Source organism: Podarcis gaigeae (genome assembly GCF_964106915.1).
Source record: "Podarcis gaigeae genome assembly, chromosome: 10".
Taxonomy (NCBI): domain Eukaryota; kingdom Metazoa; phylum Chordata; class Lepidosauria; order Squamata; family Lacertidae; genus Podarcis; species Podarcis gaigeae.
The window spans coordinates 53,492,264-53,516,390 of NC_139686.1; the positions used below are offsets into that span (position 1 = coordinate 53,492,264).

At 41.5% G+C, this 24,127-nt stretch overlaps 1 protein-coding gene and 1 long non-coding RNA gene across 5 annotated transcripts in view; both read right to left on the reverse strand.

Annotated features, from left to right (window-relative positions):
• Nucleotides 1-24,127, reverse strand: part of TFEC (transcription factor EC) — a 130,210-nt gene that overhangs the window by 10,603 nt on the left and 95,480 nt on the right. For 2 of the 4 annotated variants that reach the window (XM_083699426.1, XM_083699427.1), the window contains exons 2-6: nucleotides 21,806-22,051; nucleotides 20,522-20,617; nucleotides 7,390-7,504; nucleotides 3,579-3,635; nucleotides 1,609-1,684 (exon numbers count right to left, since the gene is read on the reverse strand). In XM_083699426.1, the coding sequence (XP_083555552.1) occupies nucleotides 1,609-1,684; nucleotides 3,579-3,635; nucleotides 7,390-7,504; nucleotides 20,522-20,617; nucleotides 21,806-22,051 (590 nt within the window). Of the gene's footprint in view, nucleotides 1-1,608; nucleotides 1,685-3,578; nucleotides 3,636-7,389; nucleotides 7,505-20,521; nucleotides 20,618-21,805; nucleotides 22,052-22,562; nucleotides 22,841-24,127 lie in introns of those variants that run through there. The other 2 variants (XM_083699425.1, XM_083699424.1) reach the window with 2 other exon arrangements.
• Nucleotides 12,886-18,489, reverse strand: LOC310825754. Its single transcript, XR_014555517.1, has 2 exons — nucleotides 17,870-18,489; nucleotides 12,886-17,201 (listed from the first exon to the last, which is right to left on the reverse strand). It is a non-coding gene; the product is annotated as an uncharacterized lncRNA (long non-coding RNA).

Genomic DNA, 24,127 nt, shown 5'->3' on the forward strand with positions numbered 1-24,127 from the left:
GGCAGAGGGTTTTCTTGGTAGTGGAATGCCCTCCCATCAGATGTCAAGGAAATAAACAACTATCTGACTTTAGAAGACAAATGAAGGCAACTCTGTTTAGGGAAGTTTTTAACGTTAAATGTTTTATTGTGTTTTTAATATTCTGTTGTAAGCCTCCCAGAGTGGCTGGGGAAACCCAAATAGATGGGTGGGGTATAAATGATTTATTATTATTATTATTAATTTCACTTCAGCCAAACAGCAAATCTAGTTGGAATGGAGAATTGATTTAGTGTGGGGAAAGTGGCCAGCATATAAAAGGTTAAGTAGAACCCCTTCCCAACCCCCAACTTTTCTTCCCTCAAAGTCATCTTTAGAAGCTGCTTTTCTTTAAAGAAAAAAAAATTGATGACACTTTAGAACACTTATCAGGTCTTGCTTGTTGGCTGCCAATAGGCCCCTGGTAGTATCTTGTGGGTATGTGCAAGAACAGGATGATGAACTGCATGGGCCTTTGGACAGACCTGTCCGTGCTGTTCTTACATTCTTATTTCTGTATTAACATCTCACTTGCTCATAATTCCTACGTGTAGGCCATCCCATATAAGCTAATAAAACCCACTAATTATGCAGAGATTTTTATGAGCCACTGTGGACCCTATAAGTACGTGCACCATCTTTGTGGTACCACAGTTACATGCTTGCCCAGTTGCCATTGAACAGTAATGATGCCTTCTCAGTGGCAATTCTCCAGTTGTGGAGTGCCTTCCCTGATACGATCCTCATTATTAACTTTCAGGAGGGATTTAAAAACATTCCTTTTCGCTCAGTCAATTGATGGCTGAAAAATAATATCCCTGGAAACGTTGCACTTATCAGCTGTGAGAATATGTGACTGTTTTACGTGTTTTTGGAGGAGCAGGTTTTGAATTGTTTTTTAAAAAGTTTTTCTTCTATTGTTAATTGCATTGGAAGGAAGGGAGAGATAGAAATTTAGTAAATAAATAAAAATATTTGCAAAAGCTCTCTGTTCCATTTCACTGCACGTTCTTTTGACTTTTCAAGACAGTACCAGACATCATAGAGCCAGGGCTTTTTCCAAATCAGAGCTCACTTCCAGCACCTCTCAGGTGAACACCATTTTCATCATAAGAGGACAAGGGAGGCAGTCATGATGAGTTATGGCAATATATATATATATATATATATTGGTAGTGGAATGCCCTCCCATCACTCCCATCAGATGTCCCATCAGTAGTGGAATGCCCTCCCATCAGATATATATATATATATATATATATATATATATAGATAGATAGATAGATAGATAGATAGATATATATATATATATAAACATAGCCCTGCATAGCATATACATGTCTGATCATGGGGATTCTGCCCCAAATGCTATAAGTATTGCATGTGAACCTGAAGAATTATGTAGGGAAAGGGGAGGTGGATCTGAATTAATCAAATATCAACAATTCCGCAGACGTCTGCTAGGAGAACAATGATGTGAAACCAAACTGTCCAAGTTAACCTTGACATCTAGCAAATCTATTTCATCTTCAGCCCCTTTCATTATATTTAAGCAGTAGAAACAATGACAGAAATGACAGCCGAACTCACGGATCATTAGACTTTGGGATAAGTGTACCAAGCTCCTTGATCCGGTAATTAATGTTGTACCGTCTTCTTCTTTCAACTATGAAAACAAGAGATTGTAATAATAGCAGCATGTAACAGAACGGATGTAATTCATCAGCAGGCAGTGAAATGCTGTGCCTCTTTCGAAACATCACAACACCACCCTCTTTGTAACACCTGAAAATACTCAATCCGTGAGGTGCTAGTTCAACCACACTGGAGCCAGGAGGTTCAGTCAAGAGGTTACTGCTTGCTCTCAGACTACAATTGTGGCATCTAATGTCACCCATACACCCAGCCTCCACATCTGGGCACTCTTAGCCTAGGTAAAGGTAAAGGGACCCCTGATCATTAGGTCCAGTCGTGGCCGACTCTGGGGTTGCGGCGCTCATCTCGCTTTATTGGCCAAGGGAGCCGGCGTACAGCTTCTGGGTCATGTGGCCAGCATGACTAAGCCACTTCTGGCGAATCAGAGCAGCGCACAGAAACGCCGTTTACCTTCCTGCCGGGGTGGTACCTATTTATCTACTTGCACTTTGACTTGCTTTCGAACTGCTAGGTTGGCAGGAGCAGGGACTGAGCAATGGGAGCTTACCCTGTTGTGGGGATTCGAACCGCTGACCTTCTGATCAGCAAGTCCTAGGCTCTGTGGTTTAACCCACAGCGCCACCCAGCCTAGATCTAATTACTAATTAAGACAGCAAGTTAGATATTTTGACTCCTCTTCCTAGACCATGCCCTCAAAAAGTGGGAGGCCTTGGCTTGGTTTCCCAAGCATCCATCTCTGGCAAGACAGCCCCAAAGGACTTCCCCTCCTGGCCAACCCAACTGCAGAAATTATTATTATTAACGCTATATATTCATCCCGCAAAGGTTCCCTCAGGTTGAGGGGCACTGTTCTCAGAAACTGAACCATTCCTGTTGAGTTATGACGAACTCAACCAAATCAATGAAAAGGAGATTGAAGTAACTCTCTGACCCAGACAGTTGCAAGGAACGAAAGAATGACACAATAGGTGAAAAGCCAATGTGACCAGTGGCCAAGCACACATCTATATCTTATATCTATACTCAAGAACCACTGCCCTAGCCAGCTATAGTCTGCAGTTGCATCTGCCCTGGTTTTGCTAACTGAGAGTCAAATTACACGTGTCATTTGGGCATAAAAGTGGGGTAGAAATGAACGAACAATAATAATAATATGGCATTAGTCATATAGCTCTGCTTTTAAGTGCAAGGTTCTTTTGCTTTCTAACAAACAGCCAGGGCGGGAGAGAAAATCCAGGAATGGCACATGGCGTTCCCTTCTGGCTTTGATCAAGATCAAAGCCAGTTAATCTGCAAGCCTGGCTTGGGCCAGCTTCATCAACATCCCTGGGCTCAAGAGGCCTCTCTCAGTCCTGCCAGTTGAGAACCTTGCAGCTGGAAATGCAAGTGATTGAACTTTGGACATTTTGCATGCAACGCATAGCTACCACCACCCTACAGTAGGCAAGGCTATGGTTTCTCCCATAGGTAAACATGCTATTTCAGGGCAGGCAAAACATTATATATGTAAGACAACATTCTGGGTGTCAGGAATGAGGCTGATCTCCCTTTACGCATGTGCATTTTTGTACTGTGTCTGCTTCGCACATAAAGGAACCCAAGTACAGTGGTACCTCAGGTTAAGTACTTAATTCGTTCCGGAGGTCCGTACTTAACCTGAAACTGTTCTTAACCTGAAGACCACTTTAGCTAATGGTGCGCCGCAGGAGCACAATTTCTGTTCCCATCCTGAAGCAAAGTTCTTAACCTGAGGTAATATTTCTGGGTTAGCAGAGTCTGTAACCTGAAGTGTATGTAACATGAAGCGTATGTAACCCAAGGTACCACTGTATATCCTTCAGCATTAGCAGGTACTTCCCCACCATGTACAACCTACAGACAACAGTTCATGCAAATATACTCACTGAGATTATGGTTATCCTTTTTTTGCCTCTCCTTTGCCATTGCTCGAGTATCTGTTTCTGACAGAAAGCAAAAACTGTTGAAACAATCATTGGGTCACAGTTCCAGAAATTGCTCTGTGTAACAACAGGACCTTTTAATTGCACAACTTTTTCAGGCAAGCCTTCAAGCAATTTTATGTACTCCCAGATTTACCGAAGATGATTGTACCACTTCCTGCAGTTTGTCAGTTGCTGTTTACAGCATGTGTTGCCGTTCTATGTGTGCCAGGGATTTTTTTTTTTAATAGCCATCATGCATTTTTAATTTTTAGAAACTGAAAAAGAAGATCATGGCATTTAGCAATTTTCTAATTTTCTGTACTTTACCATGGGGAGGGTAAGCACCCAGAGTGAATTTGAGTTTCCCTTCCCATCATGCAAGAAATAATCAGATTTCTTAAATAGTCATATTGGGGAAGGGGGAGAGGAAACCCCCCTCTTTGTTCCTTTTGCATTGCACTGATAACACTGTACACAGTTGTTAGCATTCTTTGGATTAAATGAATGTAACTTTTAAAGTTGTTAATCCATTAATACGGATTTTCCATGAATAGATGTATTGTGAACCTTTAAGAGAGTCATTTGTGGCAACTTGGAACAAATTTTAATGGACGGTAACTTATTTATACCATCGATCAGAAGCCCAAATGTGCCCGAATCTGCTATGTTTCCTACAGTAATTAGGTTTATTAGCAGCGTTATATCCAGAAAGATCGCTGCTTTGAAGCTTACCCAACTAGACAGAACTAAGAAATAACTCATCTTTGGGAACATTCTGTCCTGAGGAAGGAGGACAAGACCTTTGCAAGGCCAGAGCAAAGCCTTGCAAAATCAATGAGGAAATGTAAAGTTCAGGGCAGTTTTGAAAAACAAAATTAAAGAATTAACTTGTTTTGCTCCTGCTTTATCCCTCAAAACATGCATTTCAAAGGGCTCAGAAGGCAGTAAAAGACATCTGGTGTAGTTCTGTCTTTGAAGATAAAAGGACAAACGTAGCTGTGATTATAGGTACGAATGATTATGCTTGGTCTTTGTATGCTGGATAGCAGCCACAGGAGGGGCAGATCCAAATCAGGAACTTAGTGTGAGTAGACAGGGAGTTTAAAACCACATCCCCATCACATTCAATCCAGCTGCCCCCACGTGGTTCCTACTTAGTAAAAACCAAGTGAGCAAGGCCCATCACATTGTATCTTCAACTGATGATGGAGACCAAAGTGGGGATCAAGAGAAGAGTCAGTTTTAAACTATTGCTGCCTGAACCAGGCAGAGGGCCTTCTCGGTAGTGGTGCCTGCCCTGTGGAACACCCTCCCAATAGATGTCAAGGAAATAAACAACTATCTGACTTTTAGAAGACATCTGAAGGCAGCCCTGTTAGGGAAGTTTTTAATGTTTGATGTTTTATTGTGCTTTGAATATTCTGTTGGGAGCCACCCAGAGTGGCTGGGGAAACCCAGCTAGATGGGCGGCGTATAATTATTATTATTGTTGTTATTATTTTATTTACAAACCATATAATAAAACTGCATCTCCACACCCTCCAAAATCCTGAGAAAATCTCCCTGAAAACTAGCTGTGATGGGGGGGGGGGGTGTTGCCAAAAGATTTACTTCAAGATTCTGCCCATGTGGTGGACAAGGGACTGTTGTAAAGAGGTGTGGAAAATATGGACCGAGGTAAAACAGTTGGAATAGAAAGAAAGTAGCTGAGGCAGGAATAAAGTCAGACCTCAGAAGAGCATGGCAGGATGAGTTGTGTTGTCACTCCAAAGTTTAAGAGTCCCTGTGTTGGACAATGTGAGATATTGCCTATCATATACAAGGCCATAAGGTAGTCAAGGTAAAGGCAAAGGGACCCCTGACCGTTAGAACGACTCTGGGGTTATGGCACTCATCTTGCTTTACTGGCCGATGGAGCCGGCATACAGCTTCCGGGTCATGTGGCCAGCATGACTCGCCACTTCTGGCAAACCAGAGCAGCGCACGGAAACCCTGTTTACCTTCCCGCCACAGTGGTACCTATTTATCTACTTGCACTTTGACATGCTTTTGAACTGCTAGGTTGGCAGGAGCAGGGACTGAGCAACGGGAGCTCAACCCGTTGCGGGGATTCGAACCACCGACCTTCTGATCGGCAAGCCCTAGGCTCTGTGGTTTAATGTGGTTTATTAGTAGCAGCTAATAAATCCTTTATAGGTCAACATCTGAAAATGAATCATATAAGTCAAAACATCAAGGGTATATATTATTTGATAGTACATGTATTCCGCAAACATTGCTCTTATAGATTATTGGACCCAATTATAGATTATTAGATAGTCATTCAAAACCAAGGGGAGATAATGCAGTGTTTTCCAGATGTGGCTGGATTGCACCCCCATCAGCCCCAGCCAGTATGGCCAATGGTGGGGGATGATGGAAATAACATTTGGTGGGCACCCAACTCACCCCCCCTAAAGTATGGAGGAAGTGGTCAAAACTAGTGCAGAGCCAAAGGTGGGTGGCAAACTGTGTGTGCATAACTGAGGGAACATTGAAGGAGCCAAAAGTTGCTGCAGGGCATCTTCCAGTGGCTGCTGGCTGACCGATGACATTTCTCCAAGAGTCTTAGCTAGCTTTCAGCCAGTGTTCACCAAAGCGCAGTTCTGGCACCTCTCAGGTGGGCACCATTATGGACCAGCACTCCCCCTACCCGCTTCTTGCTTTTACTCACTTCTGAGAAGCCCAAAACAAACGTTTCAAGTCAAAACAGAAGCTGGCCAGTGTCTACACTTTTGTATATATATACATGACTCCAGCTAGCTCCTAGCTGTGATTGGTCAAGCTACAGGACAATGCCAATTCATATTTCCTTTTCTTCAATCTGCCTTCCGTGTAGTAGCAGTGGGCTTTAAGCTTTCCAGCCAGGCCTCTACATGTGTGCATTTGATGATCTCCTTCTACCGGTCCACAATAGAAAATGTCCTTTCATACTGCATCATGGTGTGGTACGCTAGTTTGACATCAATTGATAGGAAGTGTCTACAGTGGGTGGTGAATACAGCACAAGATATTATGGGCTGTCCCGTGAATCCGCTGGATGACATCGCGGAAGAACGTTGCCTCAGGAGAGTGAGGAAAATTCTCATGGATGATTCACACCCTGGCCGGCACTTTCTTTATCTCCTGCCCTCAGGCAGAAGATATAGAAGCATGATTAGTCACACCAACAGGGTAAAGAACAGCTTCTATCCGTGGGCTGTTAGGCTGCTGAATGAAAAGATAACAACAGGGCAACTGACTTTCGGGTTTGGTGTGTGTGCGTCAATAAACAAGGGGAATTAAGACTAAGAGAGCTGAGTGAGGGTTGCTCGTGTAATCTCACTGTATACAAGTGACAATAAAGTATTTCAATTTCAATTTGCACGAGATCCTTTCTGAGCTGCCCTAGCCAAACACCTGAATCTAAGATAACAGGGGAGTGGGGACACATTTATTTGACCTGCACCAGAACCAGGGGCAACCCCCAAACTAGCTAGGGAGACAGCTTGCCATAGGTTTTAGTACTTCTGCGGGGGTGTGAACGCAGCTGTTGTCAAGCTGGCATCTGTTCAGGGCTGCCCCGAGTCACCTGATGACTTACTATAACAGCTTCCTGGTGAGTTCTGACACCTATTTTGAACAAAAGCACTGGCTAGGATCATGCAGAATGGACTTCTGTGGGGTGGGAGAAAGGCTGGTACTGTTATTTTCAAAATGATAAGCCTGTGCCAACATCTCGGTGTTATATTACCTGTGATTTCCCTTTTAACAGGCAAATTAGATGGGCAGGATGCATTCGTGAGGCCCATATTAGCAGCTGGCATTCCTTGGTCACTGTTGTATATATCCAAAATGCTATTTGAAAGCTGTGGGGGAAATAGAGGGATAGGGAGAGAGAGAGAGAGTGAGAGAGTCAGAAAAGTTAGGGGTGAGTGAATCAGAATAAATTCATGATTTGTAAGGTGAAAGGCATATGCAGACACTTAAGAACAAAATTCCTTTTCAGATGCGTATTCATGTCTTAATCGCAGCGGGAGGTAGAAAATATGCATCTAAAGGCAGACTTTGCCCTTATCTTGTATAAAACAAAATTAAATGTTATGGGTCAAAGACTGCCATTGTTCCATATTCAGAAACTTGAGTGAGGCTGATGTGCGTTTCATATGCAGAATGATGCCTGGTTATGGCCCCTGATGTCCGATTTTGAATTAATGCCATAGCATATTTTCCAATAACAGGATTACTGCAACTACACTTCGAATATGAGTTAAGTTGAAAGGGAGAATAACCTTGCTGGTCTTACCTGAGACCTGAGCGGATTTGTAACTATCTCCCTGAACTCAAAATTCATTTCTCAGTTTGTTGATACTTTGTGGAAAGGAAGAGGCACTGTGGTACAAAACTCCTTAAAATGGGTTTGGGGGCCATGTTGTGGACAACTGCCTTAAAATGGTACTGTGCTAGATGAGAAAAATCATTCTGCACCTGCCATATATGCCTAGATGTTAGCACTGTTGTTCATTAATTTCTTATGTGTAACAAGAAATATGCAAAAAAAAGTGAATTTGCTTTATAATAATAAATTTTATTTATACCCCGCCCTCCCCAGCCAAGACCGGGTTCAGGGCGGCTAACACCTGATATAAAAACAAATTGATTGAAATACAACTTACAAACAAGATTAAAACACAACATTAAAACATTAAAATACAGCCTCATTTCAATGGAAACTCAAATCAAAAACTTTTTGGGGGATGAAAACGTCTAGTCTTCACCAAGGCTAACTTTCCAGACTGGTCCTACATGGGCCAGAAAAAAGTCAGGGAAGTCCCCAAACAGGAATTCCATCACAGGAGGAGAAAGGAAAAAAGAAGAGGGGAAGGGAATCAAATTGATTCCAAGCCTAAGGCCATGTGGAACAACAGGCCCTGCGGAAAGAAATCAGATCCTGCAGTGCCCTGGTCTCATGAGACAGAGCGTTCCACCAGGCTGGAGCCAGAGTTGAAAAGGCCCTGGCTCTGGTTGAGGCTAATCTGACTTCCTTAGGGCCCAGGACCTCTAGGGTGTTGCTATTTATGGACCTTAAGGTCCTCCGTGGGGCATACCAGGAGGGGGGTCCCGTAGGTACGAGGATCCTAGGCCGTGAAAGGCTTTAAAGGTCAAAACCAGCACCTTAAATCTGACCCTGTACTCCACCGGGAGCCAGTGCAGCTGGAAAAGCACTGGGTGAATATGCTCCCATGGCAGAGACCCCGTGAGGAGCCTCATAAAAATATAAAATGTGAGCACAAAATATGTAACAGATGCAAGACCAAGAACAAAAACAAGCCAATAACCCTAGATAACCAAACATCTAGAACCAGACATTTCCTTGGCTACATATCCAACGGTAACTGAAGATGTGAAGAACTTTCATTGTGCTAATATCTTCTCCTATCAAAACTGGATGTGCTTTGGCCATAACTTTTCTCCATTTTGCGATAATGAGCACAGAAACAAGGAGGCAGATCTCACAGACGTGGCCCAAATGGAAAGGAAAAAAGCAGGGGTGGGAGAAGAATATACCAAGAACAACTTCCTTCAGGAGAGGAAATAGTGGAAATCTATTGAAGTGGTCTTTAAGAACCCAAACGTATTTGAGCAGTGTAATTATTCTTATGCTTCATCCTGGCTCCAGTCAAACAGACGATTTCTCTTTCCTTTCAAGATCTTTTTTAGTATTTCCACTTTATATTCGAAAGTTTATTTTATTTCTATACTGGTGGGCTTCTCCATGACCCGATAAGAGCATCAAGAACAAATGAAACCCAGTTAGACTTGCTGTGGCCTAACGATTATTGACTTATGATGTGGAAGCCTTCATTTTCACTGGTGGCATTAGTGTTATAGAAAGTACTCTTTGCTGAAATATGAGCGGTCTCATCTGTACTGGCATACCACTGGTTCCCTTGAAGAGGCACTTGCTCCCACATCTTTTCAACTTGACTATCCTGCTTTAATTGTTGTGTTGTTTTAATGCACATTTCAATTATGTACATGTATATTTTAATTCTCCTGTAATTGGTTTTTATGTCAGGAGCTTGTCCTACACTCGAGTAGGACCCTGGCAGAGACACATGCCCGACTAGCATGTTCTCTCCCTCCTGGTCTATCGTTCGGGAGCTTCAAAAGCTTTATTCAGCCCGAACCTCACACCAACCGATGCTAACAGACACCAGCACACTTAGGGATCCACAGAGTCTTCGCAGCTTACATAACAGACCTCAGCAACTCAGCATTTTGGCTAATCAACTTTATTTACATATAAACACACACGGAGCACTGCAACATGGCTCCCTCTCTCTCTCTCTAGCATCAGATAGCAGAGAGAAAGAACAAAGGACAATAGTTCCATTTCATGGAACCCAGTAACACAAACGTCCTGTCTCTGTCACATCCCACTCTGTGGAGTCAAAACATACACTGTCATGTGATAGACAACAATCCCATGACTGCAATCACGGAGCAGAAATTCTAACAGTAATCTGCTGAGAAGCCTATTTTAGCATTAAGAAGTGTATAAATGTTAATTATTATAATAACCTTGCATGAGATACACAACTGTTGCACGTCACCTGTATGTAACAGTATCACAGTACTGTAACTCTATCCTCTTTTTCCGTCAGTTGCTTGCTCCATATAAACACAAAGATATGGGCAACTGGCAGTTCTTCCCAACTATTCTTACTAATGGGATGTAGAATAAAAGTCTTCAGCTATCGCCGAACTCAAGCAACTACCACTGCTTAAACTGTAACCAGCAAGTGCCAATTGGAAGCCTTGTGTGTCTTTATCCTGTCACTTCCAGAAAATTCTCATATCTTTTTATGTCTTCATAGAGATAGGTTTTAAAGAATGTTCAGAATTCTTATTCAAGAGCAAGCTGTGTTTAATATGTAGGATTTGAAAGCTAAGCACATTTCCAGCTTAAGCACCTTTATTTTATTCCTGAGTAGTAAGACAAAATGTATTCTTCTCATCATAATTTTCATATATATATATATTCTAGTTCTGTCGCCTTTCTGATCATCCTTTAACTGAATGGTGACAATTAAATTGACATGCACATTGTAGACTACACTGGCTTGCTATTTGCTTGAAACTGATGTATCTACAGGATCCTTAATTGAAGATCTTAACAAAATAGATGATCTTCATGGTTATTTACATTGCTTCCTCAATGTCCTCTGAGATGAATAAGCATCACCTACAAGTCTTTATACAAGCGAATCCTACCAGGTTTTGTTGGGGGGTGGGAATAGGAAATTACATATATTAATAAAATTGGGGGGGTTGTGAATGAATAAAGAATATACCCAAAACATTTAAGCAGCTCAAATCTTTAATCCCCTTTCCACATGCATAGTGAGCATGTAAAATGAGGAGCAGGACTGTATGCATCAGCCCTAACGTCCATGTGGTCACTGCACACCTATATGCAGTTGAGCTCCTTTTTGAGACGCCACAAGGCAGAGTGGAGCTGGCAGATTCAATTACATTTACTCTTTGGCTACGTAAGTGCAGAGGAATGAGTAGACATAATGAGCTCTTAGTCAAGCTGCTGTGTGTCAAGTTTCAGTTTAGTTAATCTCTTCCTCTACCCATGGAATCTCCTAGGATAGTAAAAGTGCATCTCTTTTTTTTCCCCTTGTGGCACTCGAAGGGAGCTTCCAAACTGTCACTGTTTTCACATCTGCTGCCAGGTCTTCCAGACCTAGGAATCACTCTCGATTTTGTGCAAACTGTGCAAATTTTGTGCAAACTGAAACACAGCTATCCTTTCAAATTTGCATTTATCTGAATTTTCCAACCATTTTCCAAAAAGGGGGGGGGGGTGAGCATAAAAATGAAAATGGCAATGAAAATGGCACAAAAAAGCAATGTATTAGGTAGATTTTTTTGCAAAAATGCGAACAGCGTAAAAAAATGTGCTTGTTGGGAGAAATTCACACTAAAATGCTGGTGGGATTTCATGAGGATTTTTGAACTGCAAATTGCTGCAGAATGTGGAGAACTGATGTTAAGATTGGAAACATGAGAAGCTGGGAGGTCCAAAACTGACAGATCCTACTTCTTATACAACTACTTGATGGGGAGTCAATTTGCATCAGCACATAACTTGCAGATGCACCATCTTATGCATTCTTTCTTCTCATATTCCAAAGCTGATCTCATCCTTCGGCATATGAAAGGGTTCTGGGGCTGAGCTCTGGTGATCACCATCCCCAACCAAGCCCAGCTATAGAAAATTCTTTGTGTCAGTTCTAATCAGGCAGTCACTGTAGCAGGCCCACATGCTATTTATTTTAGGCCTTTAAAACAAAAAAAGCAACACATACATATTGTCTGTTTTTAAAATGCAAAAAATAATAATAATAAGGAAAACCAGCTTCCTGGTTTGCATCAGAAAGGACCGACATCTGTGAAAAAGATGATACGCAAGCAAAGGGGCAGCAACTGAAAAAGATATATGAACTTAGAACATAAAACATGGGATGCATCAGACCACTGGTCCATCTCTTAGTATTGTCAACATTGACTGGTAGTAGTACCAGACAGGAATCTTTTACAACCCTGTTGGTAGTCTCACCACCCTCAGAAAGTCAGGTGGGGCGTTGGCACAGGGAGTGCATTCTCTGCAGTAGCCCCTATGCTGGGAAATTTCCTCCCCACAGAGGTGTGTTTGATATCTCCTGTCGTTTTTGTTGTATGATGAAGATGCACCACTTGACCCTGGCCTTTGACACCTGAGATGTATATTTCAGAAGACTTGCCCATCTTCATTGACTGTGATTTTTAAAACCAATTTTAATGTTGTATTTTTAAACGGCTGCAACCGCATGATGCAGGATTGGTAAAAATATCTGCTATTATTAACAACAACAACCATATCTGAGCTCCAGATCTTAGACATAAAAGTGTAGCTACTTTTCTTGATGCGGTATTATTCCTGAACTACTGCTAGAGTATGAGTTCCCCGTGCCATTCAAAAGGCAGATTAAAATAAGGAAAAAGACAAACAGATCAAGGATTCTTATTATGCAATCAAAATTCCACCTCTCTTACCTAAAGGATCAAAGCTAATATAAACTCAAGAATGTCACCATCTTCTAATTCTCCAAAGGCAGATCAGGGCACAAACTGAGTCAAGCAAACCTCCGTCCAACCAAAACCAGCATGACAGATAACAAAAATATGCTCCACAACATGATAGTCAAGTACTCTGAACCGCTGAAGGCCAGAATATATTTATACAGCACGCACATGCCAACAAATACATTTAGAGAAACAGTACCTTTCAATTCAATGCATTTTGCGCTCTTCACTGTCTCGGTCACTATAGGCCAATATGCATCTGTCTCTGTCTTCATGCAACCAAATTGTAAATCATTTCACTCAGTGATGAGAACTGCACTAAATGATTAACACAGCAAATGGTTAACTAGTCCTTGTTAGATGGTACAACTGCACTGAAGTATAACTGAAGTGCCAATAAGGGAAACAAAATGCATTTACCCAGGGTAGTCTCTGTGAAAAGATTACTACAAAACCTTAATCATCACATAATAGTGTCTTAACATTTCATTTGAATGAAATATGGAGCTTCTCTAAACTTTAATTATGTCGATTAAGCCAAAGTAGCTGGAGATTATGATAAGAACGTTGTTAACAATGATCTTCTTTTTATCCAAAGCTCGAGGTGTTGTGCAAGTTTCTGCATCTATCTATTTGGTTTACTTATGTATTTATTCTAACTCATCTAATGGGGGACAATGCGTTTCTGCATCTCCACTAGGATAGTAGTTAACACATCTAGGGATGGTAGATCTTGCCTCAGATATGCCCTGGTTGTACCCAGACTGCAGTGTGGGGCTGCCTTTAAAGGTGATTCTGAAGCTTCAGTTGCTGCCTGGATGCTTGTGGGGGCAAGACACCCAGACTGTGTTACTCCAATATTGTATCAGTTACAATGGTTGCCTATGCACTTCCTAGTTAAGTGCTGGTTTTGACTTTTTAATACCTGGAAATGCTACTTGGTGCCTCCAGCCAAAGCAGCCTGCCCAGGCTTTGAGATTAGCCACAGAGGCACAGCTCACAGACGCAGCAGGGAGCATGATTAGGTTGGTTGGAACATGAGACAGGGCCTATTTGGTGGTGACTCGATGCCTAAGGAATTCCCTCTTCTGAAATATACATTTGGCCTCATCCCTATATCCTCTCGGAAAGGATGTGAGCCTGGATAGCTCACTCAGGCGAGCACGAGACTCTTCATCCCAAGGTTGTGGGTTTGATCCCCAAGTTGGGTGAAAGATTCCTGCATTGCAGGGGGTTGGACTAGATGACCCTTGTGGTCCCTCCCAACTCTATGACCCTATGATTCTAAATGGGCCTTAAATACACCCCCCAAAAATCTGCCTTTGGTTAGGAAATTGTTTTCGGTTAAACAAACAAACAATGCAATGTTATGAGCACTCTTCTCTCCTTCCAGTTAATATGGTTCACTATGGTCAAAATCGAACACAGATCCTCTTAGTACAAGAATTCTCAGAGCCCAATGCTCAATTATTTAAGTGAGCAGAAAGTATGCTCTTTGACTGACTTGGTTAGGTAACAATTGCCCAAAAGTAGAATGTATTAAAAATCTTCAATTTAAACATCAACCATATTGATTCATTTTAAACATAGCCACCACTGAGTTAATAAAGTTTAGGAGCTGCACTATTTTCATCTGTCAAGTGGATAGCTGAAATTAGAAGCATGTTCTCATTCATTTCCTAAATTAACTAAAATACAATTTGTTCAATGTTTGTTTCATTTTCTTATCATTTGCTTTTTGGGTTTATTCAGTATAAGTAGCCAACACGGATTGGTTTAATCTTTGAAGTTGGCAGATGAACTAGAAAATATGCATTGCTTTTTGTCCTGGTAATGCACACTCATCTTTTGCTACTGCTGCCGCTACTCACACAATGATATCAAAGCTATCAAAAGATATTTTCTCTTCAAACTCAAAGGGGAAGCAGAGCTGTTTCTACCTTGCCATTTGGTCTAGCATTTCAAAACTGCTCACAAACAGAAGGGCTGAAAGACCATATGTAATGGTTAGCTTCAAGCATCATAAAGGACCTCGAGGACACCTAATTCTGAACTCTTAATTCTCTGTGGCTTAACTGCCCATCTGTGACGTATTTTACCTACACTTGCCTTTGTAAACTACTGAACTTGATGATGCAGTAAATAGATGAGTGAGACAGATAGTATCTGGTGACCAGAGCCCTATTCAAGTGTTCTTCCTCTAGGGATGGCAGTTTCTCTCAGTTTCCCATTTTTCTAAAATTTGAGGGAGTTTTTAAGTCATTATGAAAATTCAGCACCATTTTAGTGCAATTTTCATTTTTGTACGCAATTTTATCCATATCTCTGCAAAACAATTTCCCATAATGTAAAGCATGTTCATATCTTATTTTCCCTGATATACGTATTTCTAGGCATTCATTAACCCAAGTAAGTGCATCTTTATACAAACTGCTTGGCTTAATTTTGCGCTGTATTGCAAAATCCGGAGAAGTGGAAATTTCAGTTTGCCTGCATCAGAATAAAATAAGTAGGTCTGCCTTTAGGTCCATACTGAATTGAATTTACCCCTTCCCTATAGTTTCATCCACTCAATTATCATCCTGTGAGGTATCATCCACATCAGTGTCACCACTCCAGAGCCCTCCACACATTGAGGGCTGAATTTCTGAAGTAGGGAACCTTTTCTACTCTTGTAGGCTCCCCATTCATTTTAGGACCCTGGAAGATTAGACTTCTAAACCTTATGGAGCGCCTAACTTTGTAGAAAAGGCTATCTGCTGTTGAAGTTTAGACCTCAAAACATAAATGGCTGCAGGATTGATAACCATGACTTGGTTAGCATGACACAGTAAGCCAAACCCCAAGACTGCAGAAATGTCTGGGATCCTAGAGAAGAGTCTGCAGTCACTTTGCTCCACCCTGGCCCTTTTTAGTACCGTCCTGAGCGAAGCCATATTTGGCTTAATGTATCGTCTGAATCTAGGTTTGTGGTTAAGCTAGTCAGTGAAACATTAAGCCAAACCTTGGTTTAGCTCAGCATGTGCAAAATCAAAAAGGATCAGGAGCAAAGTGACTGCAAGCTTTATCCCCAGACTTTGCACATTCGTGTGAGCCTGACTAAGCCATAGTTTGGTTTACCATGTTGTACAAACCAGACCAGTGACTTGTTGAAGGGCGTGTAGCCGGGGCCCATCCTTCCCACTGTCCCCCTTGCACATGATGGGGAATCCTGAAGAGGACTCAGGAGGACACTGAACAAACTAGATGGGCTAACACCACTGCCATGTTTTCATGATCTGGAAAAGCCCATAATAGACTAAGTCAGGAGCTGCTTAGTGACCACCATGTGGTTCATTTCTCCCCATTGGAACCAGACTGGAGTATATAATGATGACATGGCATCTCAGTGCTAAGCTATCAATGACAAGTGTATACCAATCTCATTTCCAGCAGAAGACAGCTTTCTTGAAAGCAGGACTGACCTTTTCCTTATAGGATGGCAACAACTTCCCATCAGCCATTTTTTCAAAGTCTCTCTTCAAGCAGTTGCACTTTGTGTCAGATTTTTTGCTGTTTCCAAAGTAGGAGATCAAGAGCCCCTTCCCATCAAACAATACAAGAAAACCTAACATTGCCCCTTTCCTTATGGAATGGATTTCCTCCCACAACAGAAAATAAGTAGAGGTATTCCACTACAATGGTCCCCCCATTTGGGAAGAGTCTTCTTCCCAATTTCAATCATAGAAACAACTTTTTAAAGGAGATGGTTCGGCACTCAAATTGGTACCCATCTCTTTGGGGGCAGCAAAAGAAATGCCCACCCGACGTATGGCATAACATGCTATTTCAGATCGCAGTGCACATGTTGTGAGAAACGTCTTCTTCTCTTTTAAAAGATTAACAAATCCCCTTTCCTCTCTTCTTTGTCGCCTTTCTTTTAAAGTACAGTGTGAATTGGTTAGGCCCATCACATTTCTATTTATAAGTGACTGGCAGCTCTAGAATAAAATCTGAGCACTCGAGCAAGGAATGCTTCCCTTTACAGCTTTCACCTACCTTTCAAAGGCTGAACGCTCAACAGGAAGGAAGGGAACAGCCTTGCTTTCGTTCCTACTAAATTACCATGGAATACACTTCAACGGCATATATTCACCAGCCTCTTCAGATGCCATTTATAGAGGAGATAAGGAAATGGGCCGATCCAAGGACAAATGTGTAACACACAGTCTTCAGTGGTGTTTGCAAGGGCTGGGAACGATATGCACCACTCACACACATAATTAACAAAACTCTCTTCACCGACAGTAGACCATATGAAGCCCCTCACACCGGTAAATACCACAGAGCAGGGCATCTTGTCATAGATCTGGGTTTTATGAAATCTGAGAGTAGGTCTAGTTTTGGAACACAAAAATAGTTGCAGAATGTTATAGACACTGTGTGCGCCTAAATAATAATAATAATAATAATAATAATAATAATAATAATAATAATAATAATAATTTATTTATAACCTGCCCATCTGGCTGGGCCTCCCCAGCCACTCTGGGCGGCTTCCATAAAAACCAAAAATACAGTAAAATATCACACGTTAAAAACTTCCCTGAACAGGGCTGCCTTAAGATGTCTTCTGAATGTCAGGTAGTTGTTTATCGCTTTGACATCTGATGGGAGGGCGTTCCACAGGGCGGGCGCCACTACCGAGAAGGCCCTCTGCCTGGTTCCCTGTAGCTTTGCTTCTCGCAATGAGGGAGCCGCCAGAAGGCCCTCGGCGCTGGACCTCAGCGTCCGGGCAGAATGGTGGGGGTGGAGACGCTCCTTCAGATATACTGGACCGAGGCCGTTTAGGGCTTTAAAGGTCAGCACCAACACTTTGAATTGTGCTCGGAAACATGCTGGGAGCCAATGTAGGTCTTTCAAGACCAGTGTTATATGGTCTTGGCGGCCGCTCCCAGTCACCAGTCTAGCTGCCGCATTCTGGATTAGTTGTAGTTTCCGAGTCACCTTCAAAGGTAGCCCCACGTAGAGTGCATTGCAGTAGTCCAAGCGGGAGATAACCAGAGCATGCACCACTCTGGCAAGACAGTCCGCAGGCAGATAGGGTCTCAGCCTACATAAATTTACACACAGGTGGTTGGTTAGTACCTGGATCCATACTAACGTTTTCAAAGCTGGTTTATGGTATAGACATTAGCCATATACATACATACATACATACATACATTCCCTCCATGTGTAGGGATAACTCACAGAGGGTGGTGTAGTGGTTTGTCCAGACCCAGCAAAATGGCCCCAGGGTATCAGCGGTTGTTTGAATGCTGGCACTGCAAGCACACATGGAGTGCCTACAATGAAGTATACTTCCTGATATTTCGGAGCCCCCTTTGCAGACTTTCCATGGACAATATAGTGGCACATGATATTGAGGGTGGCGCCAGGAGGTACAGCTCCATGACATATGCCCCACAATATTATTATCATTTGAATTTATTAGTTGCTCTTTTGCCACCGCAACTCAAAGCAACTTACAATACTTTAAGCAAACACGTGCATACATTAAAACTAGCAATACCTCAAGGACCGCCTCTTCCCATATGAACCTACCCAGACCCTGAGATCACCTTCTGAGGCCCTCCTTCATGTGCCTCCTCCTTGAGAGGTCCGGAGGGTGGCAACGTGAGAAGGGGTCTTCTCTGCAATGGCTCCCAGTCTGCGGAATGCTCTCCCCAGGGAACTTCGCCTGGCACCTTCATTATACTAGACGCCAGGTAAAAACGTTCCTTTTTAACCAGGCCTTTGGTTGATTAAATTGACACCCTATGCCCTTTTAAAATGTGGGTGGGGTTTTTTTTTGGGGGGGGAGGCTATTGGGTTGTTGTTTTTATTTTGATATTTTGTGGTTTTATATCTTGATTTTATTCTGTGAACCGCCCTGAGACCCCCAGGTATAGGGCAGTATATAAATTCAATCAATTTGTTGGGTCTCTGGACCATAATAAAGATTGTTGATGTAAATTCAACCAACCAACCAACCAAAATAGAAGCATCCCAACAACACAAAAAGGCATGGACTAAGGTGAAAATGTTGCTCTGCAGTGCTGGCAGATGACGAAACAACCAGCACATCATCATAAAGTGCGTGGCGCACTGTGTCTCTATGAGCTGCTCCATTCTGTCCTGTCTCTGTGCAATTGGGTCCGCTAAATGCTCAGAACATTGTGAAGCTTGCTTTGGAAACTGGCATGACTTTAAATGCCATCTCCAATACAGTATCTTATATTAATTGCAACCATGTTTGTAGCAATTCATGGGAGGGGAGTTGGGACTGCCACAAATGAAGTCCGAAGTGCAAAATAGTTCCTTAGCAGTGATCGGTCCAGTATGTATGCAGCCCTCCTTGCAAGAGTCTCCTGAGCTATGGAGAGGCACATCTGATTCTGTTCCATAGTCAGTCCTCCCTGCTCCTCTGTCCGAATGCCACAAGCTCCTTTTGGCAGGGTTTGCCAGCCAAGCCTTACCCCCCTTTGTTCTTTAGGCAGAGTTTCTAAGCTGAAGGGAAACGTCTCATATTTATTTTGATCTGCACAGTAGGAAGGAATATTGATGGCTACCCGTTTTCACAGTAGTACGTTGCTTGCTTGTCGCGGCCATTTCTCTTTGTGCAAATCTTGTGAGCGGAACCTGGAAATGCAGTGCTGAGCCTCAAATATCAAGGTGACCTTTGAGTCTTCCTTGGACTTTTAAGTACATCTAGTGTAAAATGTGCCAACAAAGACTTTTGCCTTGCTGTTGTCTTGTGCAGCCTTTTCCAGTTACCCAAGATAAGGTGCTGTTAATATTTAGTCTGGTCCTTTCCCAGCAAAGATGTACTCAGCTTTGAAGATCGTGGTAATCACTGACGAGAAACTGCTCATACAAATAGCACTAACTAGGGTGCAATTAGAAACCTGAGCCTGGGAGATCAGAACTGCAGGATCTCTACGCATGTGGGGGCAGCCGGGAGGAGGGGGGGAGGAAATTGTGATATCAGTTTCATTGTTTATTAATTTTAATAATTTGCATGCAATTGATGGCATGAATTTTATAATTTGATCAGCTGGCTTCTTGAGCACATTTCATATGTGTTTGTGAATCAGCTTGGGAAAGTGGAGATGGTGGGGTTGGGGTTGAAAGGCAGCCTATAAATTTTAATAATAACACAATAAATAAAATGGTTAACTTAAAGGTATACAAAGGGATCTGTTCCATTCTTTTTGATGCTCAGTGACAATAGGTTCAACATTTTTTGAATGTTTGAAACTATTACTTAAGTAGAGAAACACAGCTTATTTTGGCCTTACAACATTTTTCCATGTTTCAGGCAAATGTTAAATCAGTTGCTGAATATCAGGTTTGTTAGGCATTTATTACTTCTGGTATGTTCTTAAAAAGCATCTGAGTTTACTGAGTGTTAAAACATTTGATTATAAATTGTCAAGGAAATCAAGATATATAATCAGTGCATTGTAAGAAGGGAAACCTGAGTTCCTATCAGCAGAGATAGCCTATAACACAGATATATATACAGTACACCTTTGTAACAAGATAGCATTCTATTGCTCATTCCACCATCCTGAAATTTGTCAGTGGAAAGGATAATTTTCTCAGATAGTTTTATGCAAGAGAAGAAGCCAGAGAACAAATATCACCTTTGTGCAACAATGAATTACAGTTCTCAGTTGTATTCTTCATTAAATTTTTTTGAAAGGGAAGCGTCAATTACTTACAGTGCTTTGCAAGAGAAGCGGTGTTTCCGAGCAACCTATCCCTTCATCCTTAAAACTAGATTCCATGTTGATTATGTCATCGATAACGTCCTCCATCTAATAAAAGAAGTTGTCAATGAATGCAAGAGGATGGTGAACAGAGGAACTTATTCTACAAATATTCACTTTTTTTAAAAAAAAAGAACAAACACTAATCCTTTGATAAAAGAATTCTCTTTGTGATCAGAATCGCTTTCAGAAGAGGCATACAAATGAAATGATGATGATAGCCAATACTGTTTGGCTGAATAGCATCATAACAGCATCTCATTTATAAATTGACCTATGATTAAGCTAGGATCACCTGTTTGTGACTAATTCAGTGGGGGAACGATAGCAAATAAGGAACAAAATAGTGCTGAAGATGAGCATGCAGGGGAAAGGATAACTGTGAATAAAAGTATCCTCACATTCAAAGCATTTTGGAAATATTTATGTCCTTCCAAAATTAATACTTTGGGACCAACCCCCCCCCCCAAATGAGAGCCCTACAACTGACGCAAACTCATACTGGGGGAAGGTAAATTTTCAATGGCAATGCAAGTCACATAAATGAGGAGGGCAACATATACATAGGACTTTAAATTCACAGTCTGAAAAGATTTCAAGATTGAGAAAGGGGTGGTTTCTAGTAGCAGCCCAGAATGTAGCTATGCATGCAGAATATGAGCTCTATTTGCTATTTATATGCATATATGTAAAAACTCTGCAGTCCTTATTTACTGGAACAAGGGGCTGCTATAAAATCCTATAGTTTGTAATTAACAATGGTAGGTTTGAATCCAAACTTAGGTCTTAGTTTGTCATAAAAGTGGGTCTGTAGCCTTATTGGAGGCTATTCAAACTGCACAGTCAGTTTTGGGTTTGGGAAACCCATTCCTTCAGGTCTCCTCTAAGCATGACTAAATCTGGCTCCAACCTGTGCAAATTTGGGAGGTTTTCTTTAGTCCTGAGACTTGATGTTGAATTAATCACCCCTTAACACATCAGAGAGCAAACATCTCTTTAAGCAATGCTTTGTGATTATAAAAGGACTGTTGACAATGGCGCAAATCCACAGTGATGACATGGAATTTCATGCATAAGCCTCCAGATCTCACTCAACAAATGTAGTTTAACTCAGGCATATTTAGGTGTAGCAATGCTGAACAAATGGGAGACCTTTCCCCCATCTTGTAAGCTCCATCTAATTTGGCAAACCAACATTCAAGAGGCCTTAGACTATTTCACAGCTCTATGACATACCGCATTTTCTTGTTCTCCTCCAAGACTTAATAACTTGGTCACTGGACTCCCAGGAGTGCTGATGTTGGTCGGAGGCATATGCCCACTCCTTAATATGGGCATAGCTGCTGAAGAATGGATTGAATGGGAATGAGATGACAGGCTTTGGCTAGACAGCTTCGCGTCCAGCGTTAGGTACTGCTTCACTTGATGCCTCTGAGATTGCTGAACGTGATACCTAGATGGATTGTCCAAGTGGGTCTGGACCTATGGAAGAAAAGAAAACGATGAAGTACAATTTCTCTTAGATTAGGCTCGAGGACCTTTAATAATACAGTTGTGAGCAACTAAATTGCAGGTCATGGAAACTGGCTGACACTGTGACCTACAAGCTATACAAGATCTATGTCCGCTAAGTTATACAGAAGCATGGTAGTTTAACTGGACAATGCTACTTCCATAAGCAAACAGAAAACCCCAGCCTTCAAGAAATCCATTCAATCTTCTCTGCTCCCCAAATTAATTATACAGTTAATTCTCCAGCCACAGAAACAATCATCTCAGGAAAGGATGCAATTTCAAGAACGCGGAGTAACCTCATCGTACCTTTGAACATTGTTTTTACACCAAGTTTGAGTTGAAACCCATGCCTAATGTGTACAAAGATCACTGCATAATTTGCCAATAGAGACTTCCATTAGATACAAACTACATCATTGCTCTTCATTAGTAAAATGAGAAACAGCACCCAAACTAGCACTTATTTTCAATAGCTCACCTGATAGTAAGAGCAATCTGTCAGATGAGGCATTTTTAAGTTCGGCACTATCAAATAATCCAAAAACAGTGCAGTAGATTATCCCTGACCAACCTCAAGCAATGTGGTATTCTCGATGCTCCTGTTAAGGACTGATAAAACTTTCAAGCAGCCAGAGAGACCTTATAAATTAAGTGGTCATGCCCAAATCAGCTAATTGTGTGAGAGCAGGCCATCCTTTGATTGTCCTGATTGACAGCCACTACTTCAAACAACTCCCATCTCAGATCCTTGCCACATTCCTACAATTTACCCACTACAGGGATACTGAGTACACAAATATGTACTGTCACATTCACCCTCTGGCTTTCTAGCAATATTATAGTATGACTAATGACAAATTTCATCTAATAGGTTTTCTTCAAATGACCCTTAAGACTTAAAAAACAGTGTTACAGCTCTCGTTTTGTTTTCTTTCCACTTAAACTATCACAGTTCAAAACATGTGTGCTTATATTCCACAAATTTTGTAAAAGGCAAAAGATTTATACGATCTTAAAAGAATTGCATAAGAGTATACATTTTTATACACATCATAATGTTTTGGAATTAATTGTAGCGTACAATTCTACTTCCATTCTAAATTAGCCAAAAGTTATTTCAACCAAATTAATTTTCAATGAAATTTGATTCAAAAAATCAGTCTCAGGCACCCACTGCTGTCACCACAGTACATTATTTATGTACCTTGTCCATCTTGCTATTCTTAATTTCAGTCATTACCAAACATTATAATTTATAAACAAGGTTAACCTAATCTTGTCTGAAATGCCTTTAGTGAGTCTTCCCAAGTCCATTATCCCCTAATCTTTATTCCATGAATCCTCCACAGCAAAAATAAAAGCATGTCCACTTATGGCATAGAAAACAAGTTTGCAAGCCTTATCTAAGATTACACTGTTTCTCAATCAAACTAAAATTGACACTGGTCTCAACCCAACCAGTCCTATACATGTATACCCATAAGTAAGCCCCACTGAATTCGGAGGGATTTACTTCCAGGAAAGTGTATATAGGACTGCAGCCTTGACTTCCCTTTTCTTTTAGTAGGACAGCTAAGTTGGCATTTGAACTCAGTTAAGTACTTAACTTTGCATGGTCATGTCATTACTGAAACTGGGCCATAATTTGAATCCACGCCTTTAGCTCTCAAGCACAACAGTTTATCTATCCATCTGAACTACCTCAGATCAATGAAACTAAAACTGTATGCATTTATCAAAACTGAAGAAAACACTCACATATGATGGGGTGTGTGGGTGTGTGTAACATTCTACAGTGAAACTCAGATCCAGACCATTATGATCTCTTTATTTTTCAGAGCCACCACATGCGGTTCAGAGATCACAGCTAAATGTCAGAAACATGTGCAACCAATCCTCTGCATGTTTGCACATTCACTGTCTCAAATGGAGGCTCCTTCCCTAGTCAGTGTGCAGCTTTAATCTTTGCCTTTTGGGTACTATATTTGTCTTGACGTAACAGACAAATTACTGTAAAACCTTTGCAACATCTCCTGCCTGCAT